The sequence below is a fragment of the Prunus dulcis genome, chromosome 6 (genome assembly GCF_902201215.1).
Source record: "Prunus dulcis chromosome 6, ALMONDv2, whole genome shotgun sequence".
In the NCBI taxonomy this organism is placed as follows: domain Eukaryota; kingdom Viridiplantae; phylum Streptophyta; class Magnoliopsida; order Rosales; family Rosaceae; genus Prunus; species Prunus dulcis.
In genome coordinates this window covers 5,208,423-5,227,295 of record NC_047655.1, presented here as the reverse complement: position 1 = coordinate 5,227,295, position 18,873 = coordinate 5,208,423, and the positions used below count along the sequence as shown (strand labels likewise).

General features: G+C 36.5%; 2 protein-coding genes across 4 annotated transcripts in view; both read left to right on the top strand.

Annotated features, from left to right (window-relative positions):
- The window catches only part of LOC117633022 (scarecrow-like protein 30), a 24,392-nt gene extending 7,613 nt beyond the window's left edge, over window positions 1-16,779 (top strand). The window contains exons 1-2 of one of the 2 annotated variants that reach the window (XM_034366690.1): window positions 5,953-7,867; window positions 15,907-16,779. In XM_034366690.1, the coding sequence (XP_034222581.1) occupies window positions 6,520-7,867; window positions 15,907-16,634 (2,076 nt within the window). In that variant the 5' untranslated portion in view covers window positions 5,953-6,519 and the 3' untranslated portion in view covers window positions 16,635-16,779. Of the gene's footprint in view, window positions 1-5,952; window positions 7,868-15,906 lie in introns of those variants that run through there. The other variant, XM_034366688.1, reaches the window with a different exon arrangement.
- LOC117633020 (scarecrow-like protein 30) lies at window positions 11,917-14,563 on the top strand. 2 transcript variants are annotated; one of them, XM_034366683.1, is made up of 3 exons: window positions 11,917-12,056; window positions 12,215-12,223; window positions 12,364-14,563. In XM_034366683.1, exons 1-3 carry the CDS (start codon window positions 12,039-12,041, stop codon window positions 14,464-14,466), a joined length of 2,130 nt encoding a protein of 709 aa, XP_034222574.1. In that variant the 5' UTR covers window positions 11,917-12,038; the 3' UTR covers window positions 14,467-14,563. The 2 variants fall into 2 exon arrangements, with proteins under 2 accessions (XP_034222574.1, XP_034222575.1); XM_034366684.1 differs by having other exon boundaries at window positions 11,944-12,056; window positions 12,146-14,562.
- Window positions 16,780-18,873: the final 2,094 nt, after the last annotated feature.

The window sequence follows — 18,873 nt, the reverse complement described above, 5'->3', positions numbered from 1 at the left end:
CTCAAGTAGATATTTTGTTGCCCTATTAGTCCCTCTGTCAAACTCTGTTAAATTTTCTGTCAAAAATAAGAGTAAATTCGAAAATTCATCTATAACCCTCCCATTCCTCCACAATCCTCCATTGCCGCAACCCAATCCTTCCTTCTCCTCCCTTGGGTTATTAAATTTTCGTTTTCTGTGGGGACTTTTGCAGAGCAACTATGGGATTTGCTTGAACAGCGTGAAGATAGGGCAGGCACAGCTATATACACAGCAGAGTGTGGTCACGCCTTCCATTTCCCTTGCATAGCTGCTCATGTGCACAGCCATGACAGCCTCGTCTGCCCAGTCTGCAACTGCACCTGGAAAGACGTCCCTCTCCTCGTCATCCACAAAAACCTCAACCAATCCCGAAACGACGTCGTAGAGCCCGCCAAACCCAAGCCCAGGGAAATGGAGAAGAAGATAATAGTGGAGGCCTCCTCACCCAGAGCCTCATCGAAGCCATTGTACGACGACGACGAGTCTCTTTTCTCTCCCACATCTCGGATCATCCCTATACCAGAAGCCGACGATGAAGACGAAGATGAAGACGCCACAGACCCATTCCCCGAAACGACGACGTCGAGGAGTTCCAGGGCCGTGTCTTTTTTAGGTTTTAAAATATTTTCTGAAACGCATCATGAATTTCCTTATTTACTCTCGATTTTGACAGAAAATTTAACACACTTGACGGAAGGACTAATAGTGCAACAAAACACCTACTTGAGTGACTTCTGCAACTAATAATTGAATTAAGTAATCAAAATGCAACTACGGGTATAACTGAGGGATCATTGCTGTGAATAACCCTTTATTTTTTTGAATCTGACGGTAGTTTTTTTATCAAAGAGATGATCAATGGGCATGGCCTTGAGAGTGACGGCCATAGCACGCTCTATATATATATATATGTACGTAAATTTTCTTAATTAGGTGTTCTGTTCTTGTTTTGTTGGCTTTTCGCGGTTGTCTAATGAACCATTTATTGACCAAAAAGGAGAATAAAAAAAAAAGGCATGTATAACGTTTATGTATTTAATTGAAGCTAAGGTTTGATGATATGTATTCTGAATTGAGCCGCCAGTCACTGTCCAAACAACATCACACATCTTATTTGGCCATCAATATACATTTGATACATATTAATTCCTATCCTCTATGAGATTTTTATTTAACTTTATTTAAATTGATTTGTGTATTGCCATCAGAAAGCTGCTTCTGCTTTTGTCTTTGTTCTTCGGGATGCTTTATCTTTATGTACAAGTAAACAAACTGGTGCTCTTGTCCTTTGAGAATTTCAATGACCATGTTCTCTGTATAAAACCAATTTCCTTGGACAACAAATTTGGGTAACCGTCTCAATCTTAAAGATGGTCTTATTTGGACCTCCCAGCAGGTAAATTCTATATATATGCTCATCCTTATGTGATGAAAATTACAAAAGTAGATTAAGAGGAAGACTATGATTTCAAATAAATGATGATCATGCATTCACCAAAAACTAGTCATTTAGAAAAAGGATTTGGGTTTGACCGTTACATCACTATGTAGTGTTAAGTACTATAATACGAGTGAATGACTTTATAAAACACATGTTATAATATGAGTTGATTAATAACATAACGCAATGGTATAATAGAACGGATTGAGTTGATTAATAACATAATTCGATGATATAAGAAAATGAGTTGAGTTGACCTTGAAATTCTATATTATTCTATATATAGAATAATAATGGTCAGCGTATCTTAACAAGGATGAAAAGAAAAAGAACATGTTTTAATTTTCAAAGAACCATGGGACTTGTCAAAGTTGTCATAGAATCAACATGTGAGGTTTTACTTTTATTTAGTACCTAATCAGTAATTTGATGTAGGAGATAAGCATGTTAAGGATTAATTATATATTTCTAATCTCATTGAATTGTATTCATTAGATGTGTTGGGAGATTTAAAATGCACCAAACATGCAATTCAATGACCATTAATGTGGGTATTTTTGTTTCTAGGGTAGGNATCCGCAGCTCAAATTAAAGCCATAAAACAAGTAGGTGGCAAATCAAAATTGGAATAAAACTAACCCATTTTTAGTGAATCTTAATAGGGATAGGCAAGATGAATTCTGTGAAATCATAGATTAAGATGAGTGATTGTGGATGCAAAAATCTAGAGTTAATTGGCGGGATAATTCACTGAAATTGAATAAGTAAACAATTGGATTGGATTCAGCTGGATGGTACCAACGAAATCAAGCGCTAAAGCCTATTTCTTATTGAATGTATCAACTTAACTTGTTTTGCTATTGAACATTTATTTTTTTATTTCAAAAAAGTTCGCAAAATTTTTTGACATATTTTATTATGAGAATAAATCTTTAGGGTTGTGCCATTCTCCCTCCTCTTCCGCTTTACAACCAGAATAAGGGACCTTAGAATTCAACCTATGTGTCGATGAAAAAATGGGATCCTGGTTGCCATCAGATGTAGGAGAGAAGTGCATTTACGAGCCACCGGATATGTTTACTCTTGAATTATTTTGTGAGATTTGTGCTCTTCGGAGTCGCAAGTTGGTATTTCCATCTTTCTCCCGGAAAGGAGTTCAATCGGCAAGCTAAGCACTTAAATGTATTTCTTCTCAGATCAAAGTAGTCTCGAGCAAATCTTCTAGAAAGTGTATCCTTTCTCTCTTCTAAGAAGAAAAATAATAATATAAATATACTATTATAATATAAAAAGAAAAATATATATGATTCCGCATATTTTGACAAATTCAATGTGAAACATGGGGTTGCTCCCTCAGCAAAACTAGAGGTCTATGGCTGACAGATATTGCACACCATCATTTAGCTATTGCAGTTCTTTTCCTGGTAGCGAGTCACATGTATAGAATCAATTGGGCATTGGTCATGGTACAAAAGATATTTTAGAGGCTCCTAAAGGCCCAGATTGCCTTCTACTTCTACTAGGCTATAAACTAGATTAGAATCGTTCTCAACGGGTCTATAAGAAGTGATCCCCTTTTTTTCATCGAGTCGGGGTAGAGACCAAAGGTCTTGAGAGACCGATCTATCAGGCCAACTCAAAAGATAAAGAAGTATTATTAATTTCTTCATGCTCGTTCCAAGACACTCTGGAGAGGCCCGTTTGATATCCAAAAACTATTGAGCAACAGTCGAGCAAATGGGGAATATTGAGGTGAACCATAAACGTTTGGGTAAAGCAGAAGCTTTAGTGTTGGTTGATGAGAGTTACTTTAGAAACAAAAAAAAGTAAAATAAAATTTATTTTTGTATTCTTCCAATTCCAATAAAATGCAACTAGGTCTAGTTGTAGTATGAGTTGGCGATGAGAACTAATTACTGATTTAAATAGGCTAGTTTTAAAACGAAATACTTGGAGCTATTTTGTTTGGTGTTGTTATTATTAAGTGCTAGGTTTGGTACAAGTTTTTAGTGAATATCCTTATACATCACACTTTTATGAATTGGTGATTTTGGTTGTTTTGTTTCTTAGACTGGGGAACCTTTATTTGGTTCACACTTGATTGTGTTTTTGTTATATATTTTCCATTTCACATAAACCAACTTTTATTCTTTTGTTATTAATGTAGAAGCATAGGGATGGATTAAGACATATATTTACCATTTAATTAGTTATTTTATGAGATATTGTTATATTTTTTTATTTAAGTAGTTAGTATATTTTATTATTTATGTGTGATTTTATAATTAATTAGTTTGTTTTTGAAACAAGTAGCCTTGGTGCCTAAGTCTTATGCTACGTTGATATTAATGAAATAGTTTATTTGTGGCATGAATTTGCTATGATATAAGTGAGTTTGGACTAGCCCTAGACTTGGGTGTTCGTGTGTGTTATTGGTAACCTATGTCCGAACCCTGATCCCCATAAATTGATATAAGAGCTACGACTCAAGATCTGCTTTCTCAAGTAGGTTTTTGGATGGAGAGTCGTGTCGACAACTACAACGGCATGGAGGAAATTAGGAGGATGCTACATCAACTTATGGAATGCATCGCTCACATTGAAGCTCCAACCCAGATAGATAAGAGTTCTAATGGGGAGGGATTAACCCTTATCTGAATCAAGTAGCTCGCATCGACACTCTAAGATGTGGGAGTCTCGATGGAGAGTACTGTTAGAGTTTGTATAGGAAAACATACTTGCATTTAGTCCCACATTGGAAGGGAGTTGTTTCCTTCCATGGTTTATAAGCACCAACACCTTAGAAATACTAAATAGAGTATGGGCCTAGTGAAGGCAAATTTGGGCCTCATCATAGTTTGGGCTTGGATTATATATATATATATATTTGTATAATAAATAAATATATATATATATATAATTGATTGTCAAAATATGGGCCTTGGGCTATGTTGATTTAATTAAAAATTCATTTTTTCAGATAAAACCAAAATCTGAAATTCCAATAAGATAAACAGTTAACATAACTGTTGGACAAAGAGGTGTTAGACCTCTATATATTGACAATTCGTTCAAACTAGAAAAAAAAATTTTGAACAGCATAATCATTCTCACATTTTTTAACACTTCCTGAGAGAATTGATACTATTGTTCGCCATAAATCAAAGTCACTGTGCTTAGGCTTTGATTTAAGATAGTTTAATCCTGGTGGACAGACTCCTATCGAACTACAAGTACAAGGGTAGAGGAGAAATATTGTCTAAAGGACACTGCAACTCTGCAGGACTCTATCTACAATTCAAGTCAATATTCCACAATTTATATTATTGTTGTATTGATTCAATTATATTTATATAAAATATATTTCGTTTGTTTTTATTATTCTGTTATTTTGGTTATATACTTATTGTTCTACAACAAATACGAGGGAGATAGCCCTTTTTATTGTTGCTCTCCGCTGTGTGAGTTAAGTGAATAGGGGCACATTGATTATCATTATGTCTTTGAAGGTACAAATGGATTTAGTAATTTTGGTACATCTTGTTCTTTGCCAAATTTATTACCTCCAATATTTGATCATTGCAAGTGTGAAAATTGCAATGAAAATTGTTTGGGCATTCAAAGCAATTTGATAAGCAATTTATTGAGCAAGACAGTGAAGAAATGGGAATTGAGAAAATTTAAGATATTATTGATTTTATGGGCATAAATGTTTTCACTCGGAAAGTTGCCAAGAATCTGGTTGATTTTGTCAATCGGTTGAAGGTTCTAAAGAGAAACATTTGCATTGTTAGAGAGAGTAAAAAGAAGCCAAGAATAAAAAAAATATTCTAAAAATCTTTTTATTTGGGAAGGAAGGTTTCAATTGGGTGCTAAAAGATCCAGAATCAATATGAAGCAATTGAAGATTTTATTCGGATTTTTCCACAATGCTAGCTTGAATTCGAGGATGAATTCTTTCCAACCGGGGGAGTTTGATGTAAGAGCATGGGGGGTGGATCAAGACATATATTTTCCATTTAATTAGTTATTTCATGAGATATTGTTATTTTCTTATTTAGGTAGTTTTAGGATATATTTCATTATTTATGTGTGATTTTATAATTCACTAGTTTATTTTTGGACCAAGTAGCCTTGGTGCCCAAGTCTTGTAAAGCGTATAAATAAGACTAATATGATATTTGTAGATGTGTTTTGGTTGATGGTTAATGAAATAATTTATTTTATGATCTGAATTTACTACGATATATATAAGTTTGTACTAGCCATAAAATTGAGTGTTCGTGTGTGTTGTTGATAATCTATGTCCAGACCGTGATCCATCAGTTAACTTAAAAATTCAGAGAGTCAATCTTCTATTCTTCTATTCTTCTATTCTATTAATTTGAACAGAAAACTATAATTAGAAGTCAAAAACTTAGTTAATTGTCAATCACTCCTGGATTCGACTTTGAAAACTTTTTGGATTTGCTATGGGTGGTGTATATCTTAAAGGGATGGTCCTGTTGACTCTTCCACAGGCTTGAAAACACTTTTATGTCAAAACCTATCCTATGTGGTCTGTTGGCTGGTAATAATATAGAAACGTGGCGGCTGGTTCATGAGGCTTTCCCAGAAGGTTCATTGCTATGAAGATGGATCTTCCAGCTTCTGTTTTTCTCAGAGGACAAGCATATTCTCCCATGTATATATACACGTCCAGAGTACATTATAGCTGTCTGGTAATTATGATTTTCTTCAGGTGTGAGGTATTCTGCTATATTTCTTAGTTATTCCAGAAGTTTCATCATTTTATTCAATTTTTGTTTGTTCAATCTTTATCTTGTTCATAACCTAAACCAGTTTGCTGATATCGTGCAAATTTGAATCTTGCTATCTGTCTGTGTTCTGGGTATCTCTCACTTGCCCAATTGGGTCAAGTTCTAATTTGGCGAGTCTCATAACTTGAGATTCCAATATTCATTTCCCTTCCTTTCTATTCCAAAATTTCATATCACAGTTGGGTTTCTTGAAAAATTAAAAATCTGACCAGGTAAATTGGTTGATAGATTGTTTTTATGGATACCCTTCTTGAAAGATATTCTCTTTCCTTGGAAAGATTCAATTTTGGGGATGGCTCAGCTTCAACCAATTTGGACCACCCTAGTGATTCAAATACTTATTTGAGCTCTGGTTCAGATGGAGATACTACTGACATTAGTGATTACAATCGCCCTGTGATTAAGTACATAAGTGATATTCTTCTAGAAGAAGACCTGGAGGGTAAGCCCTGCATGTTGCAGGACTGTTTGACCCTCCAAGCTGCTGAAAAATCTTTCTATGATGTCCTTAATCAAAAGGACCCTCTTTCACCCAACCAACCCCCTCTTTCTGTGCACCAAAGCTTTGAGAACTCAGATGATGATTCCCCACATAGTTGTCATAACAGTAATGCCTCTATTGCTGCAAAGACAAACTGGGTTTTTGATCCTTCTGAAACCTCAAAAGTCCAATCTTCTCTTGTTCAGTCTCTACCAGATGCTGTTTTGGATTCAGATTCACTTTCTGAGATGCAAAGGCTTGAGTATTTTGGAGGGTTAAGGGAAGCAAGCAAGTTTCTTCCAAAAGTAAAATTTGAAACTATTGATCTGAAGGGGTCCCAGTTAATGCCTCCGGGTCTTGATCAGTGGCCTCTAGCTACTAACACACTGATGAGGAGGCCAGACAATGATGACTACAGTTCAACAAATAGATCAAAGGGAAAGAAAAATCATCAAAGGGACGATGGTGATTATCCAGAAGAAGGCAGAAGCAACAAGCAGCCAGTTGCTTTTGCTGACGACTCTGAGCCACAAGAAATGTTTGATGAAGTTTTACTTTGTCTTGGGAATCATGAGTTTGAATCGTGTTCTAATGATGAATCTTTGATAACTGAGGGAAGTGGGAAGTTGCAGCACAAAAAGCAGTCAAAAGGGTCTAAAACAGCGGGTTCAAAGAAGCAGAATAACAACAGGGAACTGGTGGATTTGAGCACACTGTTAACTCAATGTGCACAAGCTGTGGCAAGCTATGAACAAAGAACTGCAAGTGAACTACTCAAGCAGATAAGGCAGCATTCTTCCCCCTATGGTGATGCTACCCAGAGATTAGCTCATTACTTTGCGGATGGCCTAGAGGCACGCTTGGCTGGAGCCAGAACTCCATCATACTCTCCCCTTATTAGTATGCAGATATCAGCTGCTGAAATCTTAAAAGCTTATGAGGTATTTGTTACTTCATCCCCTTTCAGGACGGTGTCAAATTTCTTGGCGAACAGAACAATTCTGAAACTAGCAGAAAAAGCAACAAGGCTTCACGTTATTGATTTTGGCATTTCTTATGGTTTCCAATGGCCCTGCTTTATCCACCATCTCTCCAAGAGACCGGGTGGACCTCCTAAGCTTCGTATCACAGCAATTGAGCTTCCCCAACCAGGTTTCCGGCCTACAGAAAAGGTTGAAGAGACGGGGCGTCGCCTGAAAAAATATGCTGAGAGATTTAATGTCCCATTTGAGTACAATGTCATTGCTCAGAAGTGGGAAACAATCCAATTTGAGGATCTTAAAATTGACAGAAATGAGATGATTGTTGTGAATTGTATGAACCGGCTAAGGCACATACCTGATGATACAGTGATGGTGAACAGTCCAAGAGACATTGTCCTAAAATTGATCAAGAAAATTAATCCAGACCTATTCATTCATGGGGTTGTCAATGGGACATACAATTCACCCTTCTTTGTCACACGGTTCAGAGAGGCACTCTTCCACTTCTCTGCACTGTTTGATGTGTTTGAGGCCAGTGTTCCTCGTGAAGATGAACGGCGGCTGATGTTCGAAAAAGCTGTATATGGTAAGGACATATTGAATGTCGTAGCGTGCGAGGGACTGGAAAGAGTTGAAAGGCCTGAGACATACAAGCAGTGGCAGGTTAGGAATGTGAGGGCTGGGTTCAAGCAACTCCCACTAGACCAAGAGATTTTGAAGAAAGTGGAGAGAATGTTGAAGTTTATGGGTTATCATAATGATTTTAGGATTGATGAAGAGGGCCATTGGATTCTGCAGGGATGGAAAGGAAGAACCATTATGGCTCTTTCCTTTTGGAAAAAAGCCTAGACCACTATTAAAATCTTTAGTCTCTTTGCTCTTGAATTTTTCCTTTAATCTTCCTTCCATTTACGAAGTTGTGTTTACTGTTTTGTCATGTTGTAATGAGTTCGTTGTTAATTTTATTTATTCATCTCTTCCAATGGGAGCTTGATCTGGGATTTGCAATATTTTGATCTAAGCTGGAGCAGAGCACTATTTGAGGAAGCTCAATGCAATTTGTTGTAGTCCACATACATTTACACTATTAGGGGCTCTAAGTTGGGTTTCTTGGCTAATGCACATATTTAACTCCTAAATCTTGTTATGCGTTAAAAGACTAAGGACTTGAAACAGTTAATCAAAATTCAAGCTATGAACTCAAAATAAAAGAGCTGTGTAGTTAAGCTAGAAGATGCTTAACAACCTCAAATCTTTGAGAGCAATGAAGAATAAACGATTGAAGATGGTCAGCAAGGTTGTGGAAGACTGCTTTCGAATTTTCTTCCTTCCCATTTCTCTCGAAATAAATCTGGTTTTTTTAAAATTAATGTAGTCCTCTATAATATCTTTCTTTTTAATGTGAAATAATTTCTTTTTCTATTTTTTTCTTTTGGTTTTTATTTAAGTTTTTGTATTTGTAGATATATATGCATTTGAGGGTAAGGCTTATTACGTCTCCTCTCACGATGTAATTCTTTTTATGTTTATTAATGAAATTAACTCTTTTCGATTTTCGTCAAGTTTATTATATAAGTTTTGCCCGGTCGGCTTTCGAATCCTGGAACCGCCACTGCTTGAAACAGTTAATCAAAATTCAAGCTATGAACTCAAAATAAAAGAGCTATGTAGTTAAGCTAGCAGATGCTTAACAACCTCAAATCTTTGAGAGCAATGAAGAATAAACGATTGAAGATGGTCAGCAAGGGTTTTTTTTTTTTGGTCCGAGGTCAGCAAGGTTGTGGAAGACTGCATTGTTCATACAGTGCCTCTCGCATGTAGTAGCACATAATTCCAACTTCATTTCTAATAAAAGATTTGTGTGTTGATCTCTCACCCACAAGACCCTTTTCACATCTTTACACATTTGAACAAACAGAAAAGGACAAAACAAAACAGTGCAAAAGAAGACGGCTTTTTTGAATTTGATGTTTTACTTTTTATTTTTGATAAAAGAGATGATCAGTTGGGAGTGCTAACTTTTATTCTTTTGTTACCTTAAAAATTAACTTTTTCATATTTCATTGCTGCCAAAAATGAGTTTTTATAAAAAATAGCCAAAATTTATCTTCTATTTTAAAAAATGTCAGTTTTTATAGTTTTTATAAAATCTTTCAAATATAACCAAAAATTCAATTAAATAAACACAAATACCCTTAAAAATTAAAACCCACATAAACCTAAAAAGCAAAACCATACTACACAAAATTTGGTCGAAACTACTGCTGAGCACGCACGTTTGTAGCCTTGGTCTGAAGCAATTCCAACACTCCCTAATTCAACTTACTGATCTATAATCCCAAGTTTGCTTTTCTTTCTCTCTCTCCTACCATTTTTGTTTTAATTCCATGGTTTTCTGTTGGCCACTTGAAATAATTTATTCAACTTATTAATTTTGTTTGTTGGATTGGATTTGAAGATAAAGAACTTATTAATTGTATTTTTTTTTTCAATTTGGATGAATAATATATTTCCAATTTGGGTCTGGCTGGATCTTTGTAAGTTGAATTAAGGAGTGTTGAGGCTATACAGACTTGTTGCCCATTGGGATTGGCCAGAGAGTAGAAAGTACTTTACAATGATCCAGGCAAATCCATCCATCCCCTAGTAGAAATAATTGTAAATTTCCTCTTTGTAAATCTGTTTCTTGTGTTTAGTGGGTGTTGTGAGTGTTTCTCCTGTGGTAGACCCAAATTGCACATAATTACTGATATGTTATTCTGACAACAAAATATACAAATTATATATTTGCTATTCTCTCTCACACACACACACACACACGCGCATATATAGTTTGAACAATGTTTTCTCAATGTGTATTGTATTATTTATTATGTTGGTTTACCTTTCAGGATAATGTCTAGTTTGACAATTTTGATTAACTACATGGAAAGTGGATTAACTCAACGTACACAAATTGCAAAACTAAAGGACTACTTGTTTCAAATAAAATTACGATAGAGGAGCTTCGGAATAAGGTATATGACACTATAAATGTGGATCGAAATGAGTATGCAGAACCTATTTGCCCAGTTGGGGATCAGACAGATTGGGTGGTACCTAATGACATACGAAATAGAATTGTCCTACCACCAATTACACCAAAAAGGTATGGCAGGCGCAAGGAAAAGAAAATCCCATCACGTGGAGAAAAACCATTAACTCGTAAGTGTTCAAAATGTGGTTCAACTGGCTACTATCAACAAACTTGCAAGAATCTGATTGCACTTCATCCTACCTCGTAGAAAGGTGTGATATTTTACTATTTAAATTTATGCGAACAATGGATGAATATTTAATTTTATAATTTTCTTAAATTTTTTGGTGTAAACTTTTGAAGATGAGGAATAAAGCATGCTTTCCCTCACAATTTTTAAGATTTGAGATGATATACAGTAGAGATGCAGCGCTTTTGGTTTGACCCATGTGAGGATAAAGTCTTTGCACATAGATTCAATACTACTATATTTTTCTATCAATTTTGTGATTTGGAAAACCAAGCTATAAGCATTATGGTATGGTTATTAAGTTCCCGATCAACTCCCACAGAGATACTCCTCATTTCATGCAATGACGATGTTTTCTACAAATTTGATTATATGACCTTTATGTGTGAAAGAAGGACAGTTTTTCAATAATTTGAATATTCAAAACATAATTATTGAATACTAGTGCCTCTAATATAAGTTTTTAAGTTTCTTGGGTCTTATTTATGGATATTTCCTCTCAGGTTGTTGCGATAAACACAGCAATGGCTGCTCTCACAAAGACAGTGGGTGTGTTCCCGAAGTCTTTGATAACAAAGTCTTTGCACATCGAGTCAATACTTTGATAACATATCCCATTTGTATATGATCTTTCTTTTTAAGTTTATGTGGGTTTTAATTTTAAAGGGCATTTGTGTCTATTCATGTGAGTTTTTGACTATATTTGAAAGATTTTATAAAAATTGACATTTTTGAAAGTAATGGGTAAATTTGGGCTATTTTTGATAAATTCTCGCCAAAAATTTCAATAGATAGCTGTATATGGTGGAAACCCAAGAAATCTTGGCTCTTTTGACTTTCACACACCAAGACACTGAATTCTAAAATTGGCTTCCTATATGGACTGCCTTTTTCTTATAAGTTGACGACTGACTTTGTCATACTTTTTAGTTGAGACTTTCTCGGAAGGTTCATTGCTTTGAAGATGGTTCTCCAGATTTTATTCATACACAAAAAAAGAAAGAAAGCATCTGTCTGATAATTTTAATGTCCCAGAAATATCAGGTACTCTGCAATATTTCTTAGTTTCCTTCTTGAATGAGTTTCAGATTTTATTCCATTATTGTCTGATCAATCTTATTCCTGTTCATAAGCTGTTTTCTGTTTTTTGCTGAATCTTGCACGCTCTTTCTGGCTATTTCTCCCTGTTCCATTGGCTCTAGTTTTATTTGGTGAGTGAATTATGACATAAGTTTCATACTTTGCCTTTCTTTTTTTTTTTTCCAAAGCTTCTTGGTCATCAGCACCAAAATTTCATATTACAGTTGAGTTTCTTGAAAAATAAAAATTGTGACCAAATCCTGCCTGTTAGGTTGTTTTCTCTGTTCTGATGGAAGAACTTAATTTTGGCCATGGCTCAAATTCAGTCTCTTCTGATCAAAACCTTGTAAATGGGCTCCAAGTAAATCATGAACCCACCAATAAACTTCTCCTTCCAGCCAACTTAGACCGTCCTAGTGATTCAGGCACTTGTTCAGAGGGTGATACTGTTGACGGTAGGGACTGCAATCTTCCTGTGCTCAAGTACATAAGTGATATTCTTCTAGAAGAAGACCTGGAGGGTAAGCCCTGCATGTTGGAGGACATTTTGGGCCTCCAAGCTGCTGAAAAATCTTTCTATGATGCCCTTAATCAGAAGGATCCCCCTTTACCTAACCAACCCTCTTTCTCTGTGTATCAAAGCTTTGAGAACTCAGATGGTGGTTTTCAGAGCAGTAATGGCTCTATCTCTGGTTTTCAAAGCAGTAATGGCTCTATTGCTGCTAAGACAGGCAGCGTTTGGGATTTTTCAGAAACATCTCATGTCCAAACTTTTCCTGTTGAGTCTCTCTCTGATACAGCTTTGGTTTCAGATTCATTTTCTGATACGCAAAGTCTTGGGAATTTTAGAGGTGTAGGGGAAGGAAATGAAATCATTGACCTTGAGGGGTACCAGTGTACAACTCCAGGTCCTAACACACTGTACAGGAATTTGGCATCCGTGCCAGAGAATTATGGCTACAACTCAACAAATGGATCAAAGGGAAAGAAGAATCATCAAAGGGAGGAAGGTCATTACACGGAAGAAGGGAGAAGCAACAAGCAGTCAGCTGCTTTTGCTGACGATTCTGATCTCCAAGAAATGTTTGATAAGGTATTACAGGGTGTGAATCCTGAATCCGAGTCCTGTTTTCATGATGAATCTTTAAACGCTGAGGGAACTAGGAAGTTGCAGCACAACAAGCAGTCAAAAGGATCTAAGACAACATGTTCAAAGAAACCGAACAGCAACCGGCAAGTAGTAGACTTGTGCAAACTGCTAACTGAATGTGCACAAGCTGTGGGAAGCTATGACCAACAATCTGCAAGTGAACTTCTCAAGCAGATAAGACAGCATTCTTCCCCCTATGGTTATGCAACCCAGAGATTAGCTCATTACTTTGCCGAAGGCCTAGAGGCACGCTTGGCTGGTGCGAGATCCCTATCATATCCACCTCTTCTATTTATGCACGCATCAACTACCGAAATCTTAAAAGCGTATCAGGTGTATGTTTCTGCATGCCCCTTCAAGAAGATGTTACACTTCTTTGCCAACAGAACAATTATGAAACAAACAGAGAAGGCAACGAGGCTTCACATTATTGATTTTGGTATTTCTTATGGTTTACAATGGCCCTGCCTTATCCAAAGTCTCTCAGAGAAAACTGGTGGACCTCCTAATCTTCGTATCACAGCAATTGAGCTTCCCCAACCAGGTTTTCGACCAGCCGAAAAAATTGAAATGACAGGGCGCCGCTTAGCTAAATATTCTAAGAGGTATGGTGTCCCATTTGAGTATAATGTCATTGCTAAGAAATGGGAAACCATCCGACTGGAGGAACTTCAAATTGACAGAAATGAAGTGATCGTGGTTAACTGTATGCACCGGTTGAAGCAAATTCCTGATGAAACAGTAATGATGAACAATCCAAGAGACGCTGTCTTAAATTTGGTTAAGAGAATTAATCCAGACCTTTTCATGCATGGGGTTGTCAATGGGACATACAATGCACCTGCCTTTGTCACACGGTTCAAACAGTTGCTCTTCCACTTCCAAGCGCTATTCGATATGTATGAGGCCACTGTCCCTCACGAAGATGAACATCGGTTGTTGTTCGAAAGAGCAATATTTGGCAGGGACATAATGAATGTCATAGCGTGTGAGGGACTGGAAAGAGTTGAAAGGCCTGAGACATACAAGCAGTGGCAGGCTAGGTATGTGAGGGCTGGGTTCAAGCAGCTCCCATTAGACCGGGAGCTCTTGAAGAAGATGAAGACTATGTTGAAGATGATGGGGTATCATAAGGATTTTGGAATTGAAGATGATGGTGAGTGGATGCTGCAGGGATGGAAAGGAAGGATTATCATAGCTCTTTCTGCTTTGAAGCCTGCATAGGAGTTTCACAATTTGATGCCTAACTGCTGGGTCATGTCCTAGGAGAAAGTTTTTAAGAGCAAATAGCCACTTCACAATTTGTATTCTCTTTGATCTTCAATGTTTCCCGTACCCTTTTTTTTTTTTCAATCTTAAATTTTCAATTTTTTGTCAATTTGCAATGGGAGCTTGATCTATGATATGTATCTTTTGAACCAAGCAATCAAAATGCAAGCAGATGAACTTGAAATCAAAAGAATGATACGCAGTAAAAGAAATTTTCAATTATATTTAACTGCAAATGAGGAACAAACCTAAATCCTGTGAGAGCAATGAAGAATAATGCAACCTAAAATTTAAGATTGTTATTCCATTGTTAAATTTGACGATGATGATGATGAATGTGTTATCCTTAATCAAAAGGACCCTCTTTCACCCAACCAACCCCCTCTTTCTGTGCACCAAAGCTTTGAGAACTCAGATGATGATTCCCCACATAGTTGTCATAACAGTAATGCCTCTATTGCTGCAAAGACAAACTGGGTTTTTGATCCTTCTGAAACCTCAAAAGTCCAATCTTCTCTTGTTCAGTCTCTACCAGATGCTGGTTTGGATTCAGATTCACTTTCTGGATTCAAAGGCTTGAGTATTTTGGACGGTTAAGGGAAGCAAGCAAGTTTCTTCCAAATGTAAAATTTGAAACTATTGATCTGAAGGGGTGCCAGTTAATGCCTCCGGGTCTTGATTAGTGTCCTCCAGCTACTAACACACTGATGAGGAGGCCAGACAATGATGACTACAGTTCAACAAATAGATCAAAGGGAAAGAAAAATCATCAAAGGGACGATGGTGATTATCCAGAAGAAGGCAGAAGCAACAAGCAGCCAGTTGCTTTTGCTGACGACTCTGAGCCACAAGAAATGTTTGATGAAGTTTTACTTCGTCTTGGGAATCATGAGTTTGAATCGTGTTCTAATGATGAATCTTTGATAACTGAGGGAAGTGGGAAGTTGCAGCACAAGAAGCAGTCAAAAGGGTCTAAAACAGCGGATTCAAAGAAGCAGAATAACAACAGGGAACTGGTGGATTTGAGCACACTGTTAACTCAATGTGCACAAGCTGTGGCAAGCTATGACCAAAGAACTGCAAGTGAACTACTCAAGCAGATAAGGCAGCATTCTTCCCCCTATGGTGATGCTACCCAGAGATTAGCTCATTACTTTGCGGATGGCCTAGAGGCACGCTTGGCTGGAGCCAGAACTCCATCATACTCTCCCCTTATTAGTATGCAGATATCAGCTGCTGAAATCTTAAAAGCTTATGAGGTATTTGTTACTTCATCCCCTTTCAGGACGGTGTCAAATTTCTTGGCGAACAGAACAATTCTGAAACTAGCAGAAAAAGCAACAAGGCTTCACGTTATTGATTTTGGCATTTCTAGAGGTCTCTCCAAGAGACCGGGTGGACCTCCTAAGCTTCGTATCACAGCAATTGAGCTTCCCCAACCAGGTTTCCGGCCTACAGAAAAGGTTGAAGAGACGGGGCGTCGCCTGCAAAAATATGCTGAGAGATTTAATGTCCCATTTGAGTACAATGTCATTGCTCAGAAGTGGGAAACAATCCAATTTGAGGATCTTAAAATTGACAGAAATGAGATGATTGTTGTGAATTGTATGAACCGGCTAAGGCACATACCTGATGATACAGTGATGGTGAACAGTCCAAGAGACATTGTCCTAAAATTGATCAAGAAAATTAATCCAGACCTATTCATTCATGGGGTTGTCAATGGGACATACAATTCACCCTTCTTTGTCACACGGTTCAGAGAGGCACTCTTCCACTTCTCTGCACTGTTTGATGTGTTTGAGGCCAGTGTTCCTCGTGAAGATGAACGGCGGCTGATGTTCGAAAAAGCTGTATATGGTAAGGACATATTGAATGTCGTAGCGTGCGAGGGACTGGAAAGAGTTGAAAGGCCTGAGACATACAAGCAGTGGCAGGTTAGGAATGTGAGGGCTGGGTTCAAGCAACTCCCACTAGACCAAGAGATTTTGAAGAAAGTGGAGAGAATGTTGAAGTTTATGGGTTATCATAATGATTTTAGGATTGATGAAGAGGGCCATTGGATTCTGCAGGGATGGAAAGGAAGAACCATTATGGCTCTTTCCTTTTGGAAAAAAGCCTAGACCACTATTAAAATCTTTAGTCTCTTTGCTCTTGAATTTTTCCTTTAATCTTCCTTCCATTTACGAAGTTGTGTTTACTGTTTTGTCATGTTGTAATGAGTTCGTTGTTAATTTTATTTATTCATCTCTTCCAATGGGAGCTTGATATGGGATTTGCAATATTTTGATCTAAGCTGGAGCAGAGCACTATTTGAGGAAGCTCAAATGCAATTAGTTGTAGTCCACATACATTTACACTGTTAGGGGCTCTAAGTAGAGTTCCTTGGCTAATGCACATATTTAACTCCTAAATCTTCTTATGCGTTAAAAGACTAAGGACTTGAAGCCGGGCCGGTTCCAGCATGTGGTAGGTTGGGCTCATGCCCTGCCCAAATTTTTGTTAAATAAATATTACCCACACTTTTCTCTCTCCTCTCTTCTCTTTTGCCCGGCCCTAATTTTTGTTAAAAAAAATATTACATACAATTTCATCTCTCTCCTCTCCTTTGTTTTAGGGTAATGATTTCCCATTCCAATTTTATTCACTTACCACTCTTTTTTTAGTTATAAAATGGAGTGTAAGTGGATAAAATTGGAGTAGGGAAATCACCACTCTTTTCTTATTCTTTTCCTCACACTCTCCTCTCTCCTCTCTCCTCTCTCCTTTTTAAAAAAAATTATTTTCCTTACACTCCCCTCTCTCCTTTTTTTATTATTTTCCTTCTCTCCTCTCTATCTCTCTTTTTTTACGTTGTTTTCCTTCTCTCATCCCTCCTCTATTTTTTTTTCCGTTCTTTTTCTTCTCTCTCTCTCTCTCTCTCTCTCTCTCTTATTTCTTCCTTTTCCTTCTCTCTTTTTGTTAGAAAAATATTACCTACATTACTTATGATTATTAACAAAGTTTGTCTTGCACAAAGATAATTATTTTAGAAATTGCGAAACACGATTGATAGGGCTATGGAGCTCGAGGTGGAAAACTAAAAATGGATGTCATAATAAACATTTATAAAAGGAAACAAGAAGAGAAATGAGGTCACAACTCGTTAAAAAAAAAAAACCCTAGCTCCGCCAATTTTCTTCCTTCCCATTTCTCTCGAAATAAATCTGGTTTTTTAAAAAGTAATGTAGTCCTCTATATTATCTTTCTTTTTAATGTGAAATAATTTTTTTTTCTATTTTTTTCTTTTGGTTTTTATTTAAGTTTTTCTATTTTTTTCCTCTCACTATGTAATTCTTTTTATGTTTATTAATGAAATTCACTCGTTTCGTCAAGTTTGTTATATAAGTTTTGCCCGGTCGGCTTTCGAATCCTGAAACTGCCACTGCTTGAAACAGTTAATCAAAATTCAAGCTATGAACTCAAAATAAAAGAGCTATGTAGTTAAGCTAGCAGATGCTTAACAACCTCAAATCTTTGAGAGCAATGAAGAATAAACGATTGAAGATGGTCAGCAAGGGTTTTTTTTTTTTGGTCCGAGGTCAGCAAGGTTGTGGAAGACTGCATTGTTCATACAGTGCCTCTCGCATGTAGTAGCACATAATTCCAACTTCATTTCTAATAAAAGATTTGTGTGTTGATCTCTCACCCACAAGACCCTTTTCACATCTTTACACATTTGAACAAACAGAAAAGGACAAAATAAAACAGTGCAAAAGAAGACGGCTTTTTTGAATTTGATGTTTTACTTTTTATTTTTGATAAAAGAGATGATCAGTTGGGAGTGCTAACTTTTATTCTTTTGTTACCTTAAAAATTAACTTTTTCATATTTCACTGCTGCCAAAAATGAGTTTTTATAAAAAATAGCCAAAATTTATCCCCTATTTTAAAAAATGTCAGTTTTTATAGTTTTTATAAAATCTTTCAAATATAACCAAAAACTCGATTAAATAAACACAAATACCCTTAAAAATTAAAACCCACATAAACCTAAAAAGCAAAACCATACTACACAAAATTTGGTCGAAACTACTGCTCAGCACGCACGTTTGTAGCCTTGGTCTGAAGCAATTCCAACACTCCCTAATTCAACTTACTGATCTATAATCCCAAGTTTGCTTTTCTTTCTCTCTCTCTCCTACCATTTTTGTTTTAATTCCATGGTTTTCTGTTGGCCACTTGAAATAATTTATTCAACTTATTAATTTTGTTTGTTGGATTGGATTTGAAGATAAAGAACTTATTAATTGTATTTTTTTTTCGATTTGGATGAATAATATATTTCCAATTTGCGTCTGCCTGGATCTTTGTAAGTTGAATT